The sequence below is a fragment of the Dromiciops gliroides genome, chromosome 3 (assembly GCF_019393635.1).
Source record: "Dromiciops gliroides isolate mDroGli1 chromosome 3, mDroGli1.pri, whole genome shotgun sequence".
Taxonomy (NCBI): domain Eukaryota; kingdom Metazoa; phylum Chordata; class Mammalia; order Microbiotheria; family Microbiotheriidae; genus Dromiciops; species Dromiciops gliroides.
This window is the reverse complement of record NC_057863.1, coordinates 657,627,579-657,642,163: the sequence shown is the minus strand read 5'-3', so window position 1 is coordinate 657,642,163 and position 14,585 is coordinate 657,627,579. Positions and strand designations below refer to the sequence as shown.

General features: G+C 58.3%; 1 protein-coding gene across 1 annotated transcript; it reads right to left on the bottom strand.

The window, feature by feature from the left end:
• Window positions 1-46: 46 nt before the first annotated feature.
• Window positions 47-13,393, bottom strand: LMTK3 (lemur tyrosine kinase 3). The gene is given in 26 exon segments (XM_043994001.1): window positions 47-205; window positions 208-281; window positions 396-525; window positions 939-1,354; window positions 5,314-5,965; window positions 5,968-6,267; window positions 6,309-6,386; window positions 6,388-6,459; window positions 6,461-6,547; window positions 6,550-6,644; window positions 6,647-7,848; window positions 8,410-8,465; window positions 8,467-8,526; window positions 8,528-8,561; window positions 8,649-8,659; window positions 8,661-8,771; window positions 9,020-9,104; window positions 9,431-9,443; window positions 9,446-9,544; window positions 9,547-9,577; window positions 9,862-9,949; window positions 10,328-10,446; window positions 11,207-11,283; window positions 11,526-11,676; window positions 11,851-11,984; window positions 13,019-13,393. Coding segments are annotated over 26 exon segments (4,404 nt in total). The 5' UTR covers window positions 13,089-13,393.
• Window positions 13,394-14,585: the final 1,192 nt, after the last annotated feature.

The window sequence follows — 14,585 nt, the reverse complement described above, 5'->3', positions numbered from 1 at the left end:
GATGTTTCAAGGCTCCTGCTTACCCACAAAGCACGGTTAGGGCCCGCTATTTCCTGGCTCTGGCCAGACCGGCCTGCCTACTGCTCTCGCCTGCTCCATGCTGCCCTTCTGCAGAAGGTGTGGGAGCAGGAAAGTACCTGCGGGGCAGACGGCGTCGGGGGGGCCTGGCTGGCGGCCCTGGGGTCTCCAGTGCAGGTGGAGACGGAGAAGCGGGGAGAAGCAGAGTGGGGGGCCTGGTGGGGGGAGCAGGGGAAAATCCTCCCCCCACTCGAAACTGCCTCCTACATTTTGGAAGAAGGGAATCTAGTCTCAGTCTCAGGCCCCCCACACCAGCCCCCTTCCCCTTCCGCACACCCTCTCCTACCCGACACCCCCCAATTCTCTTCTGTCCTCACCGAAGCCGCTGTCGGGGAACCCATCTCCAGGGCTGGGGGGATGGGGAGGTGTCGGCGGGGCTGGGGGTGTCGAAGGGTCCGGGTCCCCCTCGGGGGGAGCCTGGACGCTCAGCTCGTTGGTCGGGGTCTCCTGGAATAAACATGGGGGGCACGGATCAGAGGACAGGGAGCAGGCAGATCCCAACCTAGAGGAGCCACACACAGCACCTCCCCGACCTTCCGCGGGGCATCTCCCCCTCACACACCCCAACTTTCCCCACCCCAGGCATTATCCAGCAGCCTAGGCCATCTCCCCTTTCCCAGTTATTCATGGGGTCTTAGCTACCGTGGGGAAGGGGCCTTAGGGGCCATCCGAGCCAACACCTTCACTTCACAGATGAGGCCACTGAGGCAGAGCTTAGGCGACTGGTCCAGGATCACACAGCTAAGGAGTCTCGGGATGGGGGGATTGGAACCCAGGTCTCGGACAGCAAGCCCAGCGCCAGGTCGACTGCCCGCCCCTCCCAACGGACTCCTCCCTGACTCCGCCCCCTCGGTTCGCACCTGGTCGAAGAGGTAGACGGTCACGTCCCCATGAAAGGAGACCATCTTGCGCTTCCGGTCCAGCTCCAAGCTCTCCTCGGCCTCGTCGGCCCCTCGGGGCGATTTGAGGAGCCCCCGGAGCGGGCGGCTCCGGTCCCCGTCGGCACTGCTCACCACGATGGGCACCGGGGCTGCCCGGCCCCTCCCAGGGCCCCGGGCCGCCGCCTCCTCGCCCTCCGCGACGGCCGCCCCGTCGTCCTCCTCCTCCTCCTCCTCCTCCTCCCCGTCCTCCACCAGCCCCAGGGCCCCCGGGCCGCCGGACTCCGCGCCAGGGACCCCGGCGTCCCCAGCCTCCCAGGGGGGCCGTCGAGGGCCCGGGCCCGGGAACGGGGTAAGCGAGAGCGGGGGCAGGGCCAGCGACAGGCGAGACAGCTTGGCTGGGGGGAGGAGGGGAAAGAGGGAGATAGATAACTAGCCAGAGACACCCCATGGCCGACCCTTTCCCCGCACCCCGACCCCAGTGAGGCGTCTGGGGCCCTCAGAGACGAGCCCGTCCAATCCCCTCATTTGACACAGGAGGAAACTGAGGCTCAGGTTTTGCACGGATCTCTCGATTCCAAGCTTGCTTTCCTTCACGGCACTCTACCCTGGTTCCGAGCTGGGAAGGAGCTGGGGGCCAGTTAGCCCATCCTGTCTCAGATCAAAGGTCCTTCTCCGGGGGAGCTGGTCAGACCATCCTCCCTCCACCCCCACAAGCAGTTCTCCTGGCTAACTAAGCTTGTCCTGGTGCTCTGCGATTCTCGGGGATCCTGCCTTGGGACATCCGCCCCGACTCCTCCGCCAGTCATGCTGATTAACCGAAGGTTTCCGCTCTATGACCCCAGAGCTTTGACTTTGCTTTTTTACTTTAATCTGCAGCTCCGACCTTAGCACAGTGCTGGGCACACAGTAGGTGCTTAAGGAATGCTTGCAGACTGACAGGTTTGATCCTTCTACCCATCCAATGAGGCAGAAAGCAGCTGTTCTTATCACCCCCATTTTACAGACAGAGGAAACTGCAGCCGAGATGAAGTGACTTTTCCAGTGATTTAGTAAGCTAAGTAGGATTCGAATTCTGGTCTTCCTGCCTCCAGGCCCAGCACTTGATATGCTCTGGGACCGAGGAGACCAAATCAAATCTCTCTTACACAACAGCTCTTCTGAGACTGGAGAACAGCTCTAATGGCCCCCAGCCCCTTTAACCAGCCCTCAACTGACTCTCATCATTCACTCTCCCCTTGGTGTATGTCATTTCCAAATGGTAGCATTCATTCAGAAATGGACACAGTATTGGTGCAATGCAGAGAGCTGCCACTTGAAGTCAGGAAGACCTGAGTTCAACTCTTGCCTCAGACACTTACTATCGCTGTCACCCTGGGCAAGTCACTTCACCTCAGTCTGCCAAGTGTCCTTATCTGTAAAATGGGCTTGTTATGAAGATCAAATGAGAATATGAGTAAGACACTTGGCCCAATGCTTGTGGTGCATAATAAAGGCTTGTTCCTGCCACCCCAGTTCTCTGTTGCTCCTCATCTATCCTTCCTGGACTCTCACTGACCCACTCCAGACTATCTTAATGATATCATTAGCTCCTGTAACTTCTATTACAATGTCTCCAAGGATTCCTTGGTCCATACATCCAGACCCAGTCTCTCTCCTGAACGCCAGCCCCAGGTTAAGTGACTTGCCCAGGGTCACACCGCTAGTGTCAGGTGTCTGAGGCCAGATTTGAACTCAGGTCTTCCTGAATCCAGGGCCTTTGCTTTGTCCACTGCACCACCTAGCTGCCCCAATATCCTTTATATCTGGGGAGGACACTATCATCTTTTCAGTTACATAGGTTCACAACCTCAGGCAGTATTGCTAATAGGCACTGGACTGGGGAGTCAGTATGAACTGAGTTCAAATCTCACCCCAGACTCTTATTAGCAGTGTGACCTTAGATAAGTCATTTAACCTGTCTGCCTTAGTTTCCTCATTTGTAAAATGAAGACAATGGACTTAGATGGTCTCTAAGGTCCCTTCTACCAACCTAAGAGTCATTCCTTTTTTTTTTCCAGGACAATGAGGGTTAAGTGACTTGCCCAAGGTCACACAGCTAATAAGTGCCAAGTGTCTGACGTCAAATTTGAACTCAGGTCCTCCTGAATCCAAGGCCAGTACTTTATCCACTGTGCCACCTAGCTGCCCAAAACTTTCTTCCCCAGTTCTTTTTTTTTTCCCCCTTTTTTCTTTCTTCTCCTCCCTTACAGAGCCACCACCCTGGGCTACATCTCTCAACACTCCTCCCCTGGACGACTGCAGTGGTCTCCTCATCAATTAGCTGGTCCCTTTACAACTCAGTAAACTCCAATGTCTGCTGATTGCTTCTAGGATCAGTCAGTCAGTCAGCTACCATTTAATCAATCAGTTACTAGGGGCCATGCACTATGATCAAATGAGAACTCCCCTGTGTAGCACCACCACCTGACCCCAGACTACCCTTCCAGTCTCATTATACGTAACTCTCCTTCACACACTCGATGACCAAGCCAAACTGGCCTTGTTGCCACTCTTCACACCACTTGACCTTTGCCCAGGTTGTTCCTCACCTGTGAAATACACTCTCTTGTCACCTCTGCATCTTAGAATTCCTAGAGTTCCTCCGAAGTTCAGCTTCATCAGTCCCTAACGAAGCCTTTTCTACTCTTGTCATCCCCCCAAATAATCTCGTAGCTATATGTATGTATATATGTATGATATATACTTATACACATATTATATGTACTTATACGTATCCATCTACTTATGTGTGTATTGCATGTGTGTGCATGCACTTATCTGTATAGATGTACTTACATGTAGGTCTAAGTATGTGTTTTGTCTATCTCCTTACATGTAGTTGACTTATGTCAACTTGTGTGTATATTATATGATCTAAGTATATGTACATATGACCATCTGCTTATACACATATATGTACTTATGTCATACACACATAAGCACTTATATGTAGCTCTAAATGTTATGTGTCTATCTACTCACATGTATATTAATTCTACTTATGTGTATATTGTGTGATCTAAGTATATTTACATGTGGCATGTCTGCTTATATATGTGTGTACTTGTGTGTAGATCTAAGTATATGATATATCTACTTACATATTAGATGACTCCTATCTACTTCTGGGTACATGATATACACACATAACACATGAATATATGTATTTATTTGTATTTAAAGTGCTTATATATACGCTTACATGTAGATTACAGCGCTTATATGTACCTGTGTATTTGCATGTGTGTTTACATGTATGCTCTCTGTGCATGTGTCTTTATTGTTCGTGCTTAAATATAAATTCTATGTGCTCATACTTATATGTATCTATACACAGATATATACACCTAGACACTCACACACGGATACATCATCTCTCCCTATGGAATGGAAGCTCCCCGCAGGCAAGCAGGGACTATTTCCTTTTTATCCTGGCATCTCCCAGTGCCTGGCACATGGAAAGTGCTTGTTGAACTGACTCTAGCATTATTAACTCCTGCTGAGCTAGTGGTCCACTAAAACCTTCAGATTTTTGTCATGGGAATTTTGTCCAGTCTTACCTTCCCCATGCTGTAAGTTGGAAGTTGGTTTTTATCAGAGTTTATGAAATCTCCTCTCAGTGGATTTGGCCTATTGACCCAGCCTCGTCAGATGTTTTTGGACCCTCTCCCACCTGCCACAGTAACTGCCCCTATCAGAGCTGCCCTTGTGTTGATTCCTGGAGAACCCCATTAGACTCACTTCCTCCCCCAAGTCCAGTCAGCCCCTACAGCCTTCTCCACGGCCATGCCTTCTGCCAAACAACCAGCCTTGGGAGGAGTCAATTTACTCCCTTGGCCTCAGTTTCCCCATCTGTAAAATGAGGGGGTTGACCCAGAATCTCTGATCCCAGGAACCTCTGAGTCCTTCCCAGCTACCGTGGACCCCAGGGACCCGCTCCCTGGCCACGTGTGCTCTGCTTGACCCCTCTGGGTAGAACAAGAAAGCGTGGGAGAGAAGCTGAGGAGGGAAGGGAGACTTGACCTAACACAAGCAGCACCTTGACTTGCTTGGCTTTGGTTTTCAAGTGGTTCAGCCTGAGACTGTCCTCCGGAGAGAGCAAGGGAGGGTGGTCTCCATGACCTCCCCGGCCAACCTGAGCTCTGACCGATAGCCTAGAGGTGACTCAGGCTGATCCACGGGCTGGACACAGGGACCTTTGATCACGGGAGGCCCTCGGGCCTAGAATGGCTGGCCACCTCCTCAGGACCATGGGCAGGTAAAGGGCCCTCTGAGACCCCTTCCTTCCAAGGTCACATCCCCAGGCCCGGCTCACCTTTGATCTGCTCGCTGCTCCCCGGGGGTGGGCCCAAATCCAGGAAGAGCCGAGGCATCTCGGGGCCCTTCCTCCCCTGGTTGGGGGGGTCCCCGTCTCCGCCGGTTTCCGCGGCGCCGTCTGCCTGGGCGCCTGGGTCCCCGGCGTCTCCCCCGGGTGCTGGTGCCTCCCGGGGCAGGGGAAGAGCTAGCTCCGGCCTCCGCAGCTCCAGCCTCCTCTCGCCGGGGGGCACGGTTCCTCCGTCCCCGCCGCCTCCGGGTCCTGCGTCTGGGGCCTTCCCGTGGGCCCCCGGAGCTTGGAGCCCATTCTCGGGGCCCAGCCTCCCAGGCCCTGGTGGGACTCTCCTCCCGCTCCCGCGAGCTTGCCCTCCACTCCTGGGCACTGGCTCGCCGGTCCCCAGGGTCCTGGCCGGGCTCTCGGTACTGGAGGTTTTCTCCCTGCTCCCTGGGACTTGCTGATCCCCATTCCCCAGAAATCTCTCCCCATTCCCCAGGGCTCTCTCCTGGATCCCTGGGACTGGATCCCCACACTCGGGGACTGTCTTCCCACTCCCTGGGGGTGTCTGCCCCCCATTCTCCACTACTGTCTCCCCGCTCCTTGGGGGTGTCTGCCCCCGTTCTCCAGCAGCTCTCCCCTGCTCCCTGGGGGATCTGCTCCCCATTCTCGGCTGCTTTCTTCCCCTCTCTTGGGGGTCCCTGTACCCCCGTTCTCCACTACTGTCTCCCCGTTCCTTGGGGGTGTCTGCCCCCCGTTCTCCACTATTGTCTCTCTGCTCCTTGGGGGTCCCTCGTACCCCGTTCTCACACTATTGTCTCTCTGCTTCCTGGGGGTGTCTGCCCCCCGTTCTCCAGCAGTTTCTCCCAGCTCCTGGGGGCCTCTGTCCCCCGTTCTCTGACACTTTCTTATCCCTGTTCCCCCAGGACTTTCTCCCTGTTTCCTGGGACTTGCTGGCCCTACAGTCGGGGGGCCCCTGAAGGGCCCCTCCCTGCCTTTGCTGGGGCTGCGCTCTCCCCCAGGACGTTGCGGGTCACGTCTTCCCTCAAGGTCAGCAGAAGCTGCTCTGTGCTCACCTGGGACCAGGAAGCCTGGAGAGGGCCCGGGGTCGGGGGGAGGTCTGGGGGCTCCCGGGTCGGGGGGCTCGGGGGGGAGCCCGGGGCGGAGGGACCCCCCTCCTCCTCGCCGCCCCCCCACCTGGGAATGCCCCCTCGGGGGAGAAGGGGGTCTCCGTTCTCGTCGGCCGCTGTCCCCCGGCTTGGGGGCCCCGGAGAAAAATAGAGAATAAAAAGAAACAAAAAAGAAAAACGAGAGGCCGGATCCTGGGCTGCCAAGTCCGAGGGGGCATCGGGTGATTCTGCTGGGTCTGGGAGAGCCCGGGCGGGAGGAGGGGGGCAGGGCAGGACGGTGGCGGCGGCAGGGGGGGGGGGGGCCGGGGGTGGCCCCCGCCCGGGGTACTGGGGCGCCGCCGCCCCCATTAGGGGGTCCAGGAACTCGGGGGGGGCCGAAGAGGGGGGGGGCAAGGGGAGGTCAGTTAATGACCCCCGCTCAGCCCTTAGCGAGGAGTCGTCCTCGGGGGGGTTGGGACAGCCCAGAGCTGGGTGCCCCCCCCAGCCAGATACCATCTCCCCACGTTGGAGTGGAAGGCAGGAGCAGGGCCCCTCGTGGCTACAGAGAGGGCAGGGGAGGGGGCCCCGGCGGCTTCGGCGCCCCCCACTGCTACTCCCTTCCCCTAGGGAGCTCTCCTCCCCTTCCTCCTCTTCCTCCTCCTCCCCCCAGGGGGTTGTGCCTCGCTCGCCCAGCACCTCGGCAGGGTCCCCAGCTAGGGTCTCTCCAGCTCCCCGGCCCTCGGGGTCCCAACCACTGAGCAGGAAGCTACCTGACGCCTTTGGGGGGAAGGACCGTGGAGGGGGGAAAAGCGGGGAGGTCCAGGTCTCCGCCACAAGTTGAGGGACCTCAGCAGGGGCCTGGTTGGTCTGGGGGGCCGGGACGCCCGGATCCAAGGGGTCCCAATCATTAGGGAAGAGGGGCTCTGGGGGGGAGCCATGATCCTCCAGGCGGATATAGTACTCACTGCCCACGGAGGGGCTCCGGGCACTAATGACTGGGAGGACACTGGGGGTGGCCAGGGCCTCATAGAAAGGATTCGAGGGGGCAGCCTGGGGGGCAGGAGGGGCAGAGGCCGGCTGCCAGGGAGCCGGCCCACCACCCCCGCCACGGCCAGCACCCCGCCTAGCCTTTTCCCAGAGGCACTCGAGGTTGAGGCCACGGCTACTCTCAGTGACAGTGAGGACATCATCAGGATCAGGCCCCGGAAAGCCATCGAGGAGGGGGAAAGGAGAGGAGAGGGCCGTGGGCCTTGGTGGGGCAGGAGGGGCAGGCCAGGGCCAGGGGAAGGGTGCGTCCCGGGGTGGGGGTGGGGGTGGGGGTGGCGGGGGTCTGGGGGGCCGCTCAGAGAGAAGGTAGGTTAGCTGCAGCTGCAGGTCAGAAGCTGAGGGGCGCTGGGCAGGGGGACGCCAGCAAGACTGGAGGACATCATACCTGGGAAGGGGCCAGTGGAGACCCAGGGAGACAGGAGACGGAGGCAGAGCCAGAAAGATGAGCAGGTCAGAGAGGGGACCCGGGGAAACCGAGGCAGAGCCAGAGAGATGAGCGGGTCAGAGAGGGGACCCAGGGAAACCGAGGCAGAGTCAGAGAGATGAGCAGGTCAGAGAGGGAAACCGAGGAAGAGCCAGAGAGATGAGCTCAGAGAGGGGACCCAGGGAAAGCAGAGAGGCTCAGGGACAGAGAGGGGAACAAGGGAAACTGAGGCAGGGCCAGAGAGGCTCAGGGTCAGAGAGGGGACCCAGGGAATCAGGAGAGAGGGAGGACCAATGGGGGGAAGGGAGAGGATGAGAGAGGGGGGAGTCTGAGGGTACCCCCTCCCAGGGAGGGTCTGTGGATCAGATGGTGAGATAGAGCAAAGAGAGCCCTGGGTCTCCTAACTCACTAGACAAGCGGCGGTCGCGTCCTTGGCCCCCCTCTGGTCCTTGGTTTCCCTCTCCAGGACCTGGGACGGGGATGGGCTGAGAAAAGGGCTGGGGTTCTGGGCCCCCCACTCACCAGTAGTCCCCATAGGGCAGCTTCAGCCTGGGCCGAGCTAGCTTGACATGCTGCTGCCCGGATGACAAAAGCCAGCACCTCCTCGTCGGAGAGGTGCCGATACGGCTGTGCCCCAAAACTCAAACAGTTCCCACAGTGTCACCCCCAGTGACCTGGGGGTGGGGGCAAAGGCCGGGGTCAGCAGGGGCCCCACGAGGGGGCTAGGGACCCTGGCCCCGCCTGCCGCCAGCCCAGCTCACCAAATGTTGCTCTTCCTTGCTCTGGTCTACCACCATGAAGGTCCCGTGGATCTCCCCCAGAAGCTCAGGGGCAGCCCACCTCAGTGGGATCCACAAGCGTTCAGGCGTCAGGTAATAATCTTCCTGGAAGGGAAGAGGAAGGGAGTTCCTGCTACAGAAAGCGGTTCCAAGAACATGGAGTCCAAGTCTCCCATTTCCCAGAGACCTGAAGGGCCTTGCCCAGGGTCAGAGGAAAAGCGGCAACAACAGTCACTTAGCCAGTCAACTGGCATTTATTATGTGTGCCAAGCACTGTACTAAGCAACAAGACCCCAAGTTAGGGTCCCAATCAGGCCTGATCAGGACCCCCCAACCCTCATGCCCCCACACACCTTGTAATTGCTGTGAGAGAGGCCATAGTCCCCGATTCGAACTGTGAGGTCAGAGGTCACAAGGCAGTTCCTCAAGGCCAGGTCACTGGAAAGGGGAAGGGAGGAAAGGATGAGGAAGCCCCTCACCCACCCACCCAGTCACCCCCCCCAATCCTCTTCTCGGCACCTCCCTAGACCGCTCCCCATTTCCTGGAGAGCTCTCAGAAGCATTCCAGGTCAACCTGGATTTACAGAGGAAGAAACTGAGGCCCCAGATAAAGGGACATGCCCAAGGTCACACAATTAGTTATCATCAAAGACAGGATTTGAAACTAATACCTCCCTCCTTCCCTCCCCATCACTGCTCTCCCCTTCCTCAGGCCCCCTCCCCCCACCCAGTGTTCCCTGGCTCTCCCATTCCCTCTCCCTCACCTGTGCACGTAGTGTGGGCATGCAGGTGGGCCAGCCCTCGGGCAATCTCCAAGCCCATTCGTTGCAGGGTACGTAGGTCTCTGGGAGGCAGCTCTGGGGAGAGGCCATCAGGGGCCTCTGCGCCCTCAAGTAGCGCTTGAGATCTCCCTGATGAATAGGGAAAGGGGGGTAGAGTCAACACAACTCCCTCCCCCTGAGATTTATCCAGTCGTGGCTAGGGTGGACACCTGGACCTGGAGAAGGAGAGTCCCCTCCCACCTCCCCACTATCACTCAATCACAGGCCGGGAGGGAGCTGTGTCTCCCAACTTTTCTGGGCCCCACTTTCCCTATCCACAACATGACAAGGGCTGACCCAACGGGGCATCATCCCCAGGTGCCCCCGAAGTTTCTACACCGTGGCCTCGGTCGAGGTACAAGAGGGGGACGCACCAGCTGGCAGAACTCCATAATGAGGAGGAAAGGCAGGGTCTCGGCACACAGCCCCAGGCACTGGAGAACATTGGGGTGATGCAGGCTCCTGGGGGTCAGACCATGGGTCAGGGGCCCCAGGGGCTCTGTCTAGCCCCTGGCGCCAGCATACAGATGCCTGAATGTCCCTACTCCGGCTCAGTGGGGGGGGGCGGGAAGGGGAACACCATTGTACCCCCCCCCCTTTCCCAGACCTCTCCGAGACTTAACCCTTCAAGGATCCAGTTACTGGCCCCAGTCCAAAGGTCCAGCCCCTGTCTACACAGCCAAGGAGCCAGCTTGCCCACTCTGCCCTGTGTGACTGAGGCTCACACCCTCCAAAGGCCAGGGGTCTTCCCACCTAATCCCCACCTTCTCAGGGTCCCCCAACATTCAGCTCCCCGGTTGCCATGGCTCCAAGGAGCCTAACCCTTCAGAGCTGTGTTACCTGTAAGGCTGAGCCTCAGACAGAAACTTTCGCTGCTCCAATGGGCCTGCACTGACTCTCAGCTCCTTCACCACCACCTGGGCTGGGCTGAAATCTGAGAAGATCTCCCCTAGAATGACCTGAGTGGAATGGAGGCGGCCATCAGCCGGGGTTCCCTTTCTTCTCTCCTGCCCCCCATCATTAAACCCATTTATTTCTTGGTCCCCCTGTCCCATGTCATCACCATGCCGGGGCATGTAGTGGGCACTCGAAATTTATTAGCTAGTTTGGCTTAGATTCCACCCCGCCCCCTCCTGCTTCCCACCACCCACCCAAAGACTCACGAGCAGAGAGGCAGATGAACGGAGGGACTGATGGAGGGATGGGCACACGGACGTGTGGACAGCTGGGCGGCGAGACAGAGCAGCCGATGGAGGGATGGAGGGAGGAGCTGACGGACAGATGAGGGGATGGAGGGATGGGATGAGTGGAAGGGAAAGGGAAGAACAGGGGGAGAAGGAAGCTGGGCCCTAGCCTGGGAAGGCGGGGACAGAGACAAAGTGGAGAGCAATGCAAAGGGCCCTGGGTCAGGAGGCAGGAGATGGGCAGCTCCTTAACCTCTCTGTTGTCACATTAAGGGGTTGGCTTGGCTGGGCCTCTCCAGCTCTCTAAAGTCCTGTGATCCTGCTAGGAGGGTAGAAATTGGGAAGTGAGAGATAAGGGGGTCGTGGAGAGAGGCGGGGACAGAGGCGGGGAGGGAGGTGGAGGAGCACAGCAGGTCAGAGATGGTAAGTAGAGAGAGGAGGGATGGAGAGAGGCGGGATGGCAAGGAGCCAGAGGAGGGTGAGCAGAGGGAGCTCCGAGGGACCCCCAACCCCAGCCCTCACCGGCCCCACTCACTTTCCCAAACCAGCCGCTGCCGATCTCCTGCAGGTAGCTGAGGTGCTGACGGCTCAGACCCAGAGGGGTGCCCAGGTCTAGGGGAGAAGCAGGGAATGAGGAGCTGCTTACCTCCCACCCCCACCGGGCAGAGGAGATCCACTGAGGAACACCTGTATTTTTTCGGGATCTTCTTGCCCGCCGCAGCCAGCCCCAGACGCTGCCCTGCGACCAACCCCAGCCCTGGCTCCCAGGCCAGCCCTAGGTCGTGTTGCTGGCTGGCCTTGGCGGAAGCCTTGGGGAGTGGGCATCATTCTATCCTCTTCCTGCTTTCTGTTACCTGACCGCGAAGGCTGGGGGGCCGGCATCGGCAGCGAGACCTCGGCCAGCGGAAGGATGTAGACGTCGGGTAGGGACTGCGAGGAAGAAGTCTCCTCCGCAGGGGGTGTGTACTCCCCGGAGCACTCCTCGCCCTCCGGGTTCTCAAACTCCTGGGTTCCGAGGACACAGGGCGGAGGTGAGCATGGGACCCCCACCAGGGATCCCGCGCTCCCCGCACGGGAAGACTCCCACCCTTGTGACCTTCCGCGGGCTCCCGGGTCCTCGAGGAAAGGACTGGGGCGGGGGGAGGGGGGAATGGCAGGGGGCCTCTCCACCCCCTTCACCTTGAAGCCAACATCCCCTCGTTTGCAGCAGAGACAGGTGAGGAGGAGGAAGACAAAGGCCAAGAGTCCAGAGCAGGAGATGAGGACCACAGCGTAGGGGGGAGCCAAGGGACCCTGGCCTGGGAATAGTCCGTCTGGGATGGAGGGAGGAGAGGAGGAAGGGAAGGAAAAGATAAGAACCCAGGGCTCACTGTCCACTGAGGAGTGGGTGGGTAGAGGGGCTACTCCTCCCCCTGGTACTACCCTCCCAGTTGCTGCCCAGGTAGAAACTACAACTCCCATGCTGCAGTGGGGCCAATGGTCCTTTAGCAGAATAGCCAGGGGGTATTGTGGGAACGGGGGTCTGGGGTCTCATCAGATGGCAAGGTTTCAGAGAGAGCTCCCCAGTTGGATCAGTGGGCTAAGGGGTCTTCCCTGCCACTCCCTCCCCCCAACACATCATCTCTCTTGCTGAACCTGGCGTGTTCTGGGGAGGGAAACTGATGAGGGAGAGGAAGGGGTCAAGGGTAGCCCCTTCAACCCTTTGACCCTGTCCCCTTCATCTTGTGCTCAATTTCCCACCCTCCCAGCGGCTGCCTATCTGGGGACTACAACACCCAAAGTGCTATGGGGCTAGTAACTATTCAATAGAGCACATGTGAGGCATCAGGAATCATGGGAATTGTAGTTTCAAGCCTCCCCAGGTGTCTGGGTTGGGGGCAGCACTCCAAGGGGTGGGGGTGGGGCGCCGCTTATCTTGATTCAGATTCCCTATCCCAGGCCCCCGGTCCCATCCTCCCTAAAACTCTAGTCTAGTGTCTATTTGTGTTGGGGTGGGGAAGAGGGGACGGATGGGGAAAGGGAAGAGGGGAGTAGGCCAAGCCCATCTCCATCAGAATTAAGACATCCCCTCCCTGGGTCCTGGACCCTGTCTGAGAAGGCCTCTCCATTAAGGGAGCTGGGCTGGTCGCTTTCTGGGATCCCTAGATAATCTAGAAGCCCCCCCTTCAACCCTCCCAAAGGCTGGGGCCCCCCACCCCCACCCCCCACCCTTCAGGCTCTGCCTGAACACCCCAGGCCCCTGGCTCTAAGACAAACAGGTGAGGGAAAAGGAGCTAGGGGATGAACAGCGGGGTGGAGACAAATAGATCGATGGGGAAGGGGCCAGGGAACAGCTGAGTAGACTCACCGGGGTGGGCCGGGGTGGCCAGGCAGGAAGCAGAGAGAGCCAGGAGAACGAGGGGGCTGGGGGAAGGCATCTTGTCTAAGATGGAAGGGAGGAGGAGGTGGTGGTGGCTGGGGAGGGAGGGGGGTCCCCGGAGCTCTGGGGAGGGAGGAAGGGGAGGGGGGGGAGACGGGTCCCTCAGCCCCCAGCCATGGGGACTCAAGCGTCCCTGGCCTCCCCCTGGCCCAGGGGAGGGGGACAGGAGGGACCGGACTGGGGGAGGGAGGGCTCAATGTATGGGCCCAGGCCGCCACAGGCCCCCCCTCTCTATAGGGACAGCCGGATGAGGGGGAGGGAGAGACCTACGGAGGAGAGGAGCCAGGGAGCTGGGGTGGTTGGGGTGGGGGGGAGAGAGGGTGGGATTGTGGGGGGGTGGGGGGGCAGATGGATGGGGGCCCCGCCCCCGACAGCAACCCGGATTGGGGAAGCTGAGAGCCTGTCAGGAGGAGGGTAGGAGGCGGGAGGATGGAGGGAGGATGGAGGAGTTGTCATGGCAACCAGCTCTGGGTAGCATCAGCAACCAGGGCGGGGAGGGGACCAAGAAAGGAGGGGAGGAGAATGATAGATACAGAAGAGAGGGAGATGCAGATACATGCACCACTCAGACACACATCCTGCATTACACAGCAGCCATCCCAGGAATGCCCTCTCAGGCACATGCACACATTCCAGGCAGACACAGGTACAGACGTGTATACACACACCACATAGACACTCAGATAAGACACGCACAGAGTTCTCCATGTGCATCCTGACACACCAGAGAGACACACCATAGAGTCATACTCTTTTTCTCTCTCTCTCTCTCTCTCTCTCTCTCTCTCTCTCTCTCTCTCTCTCTCTCTCTCTCCCTCCCTCCCTCCTCTCTCCTCTCTTTTGTCTCTCCCCTCTCTCTTCTCCCTCCCTCTCTTTTCTCTTTCATTTCTCTCCTCTCCTTTTTTCTCTCCTCTCTCCTCTTCTCTTACTCCTCTCTTCTCTTCTCTTCTCTTCTCTTCTCTTCTCTTCTCTTCTCTTCTCTTCTCTTCTCTTCTCTTCTCTTCTCTTCTCTTCTCTTCTCTTCTCTTCTCTTCTCTTCTCTTCTCTTCTCTTCTCTTCTCTCTCTTTCTCTCTCCCGCTCTTCCCCTCTCCTTTCCTCCCTCTCTCCCTCCCTCCTCTCTCCTCTTTTGTCTCTCCCCTCTCTCTTCTCCCTCCCTCTCTCCTCTTTCATTTCTCTCCTCTCCTCTCTTTTTTCTCTCTTCTCTTCTCTCTCTCTCTCTCATTCTTTCATACACACACACCTAGATCCCACAGATTCAGCACAAATATGTTCCACATCCCCCCACATTCAGACATACAAACATATATGTGCTCACGTCACAGGCCCACAGATATAAACATAATCCAGTAAAAATCATGCTTCCCACTCCTTGCACATCTCACAGACATGCACACTCATGTATCACACACAGAGGCAGGCATACCCTCTAACTCAGGGCTCTGTCTTGGGTCCTCTTCTCTCTCTACACTATTTCCCTTGGTCATCTCATCAGCT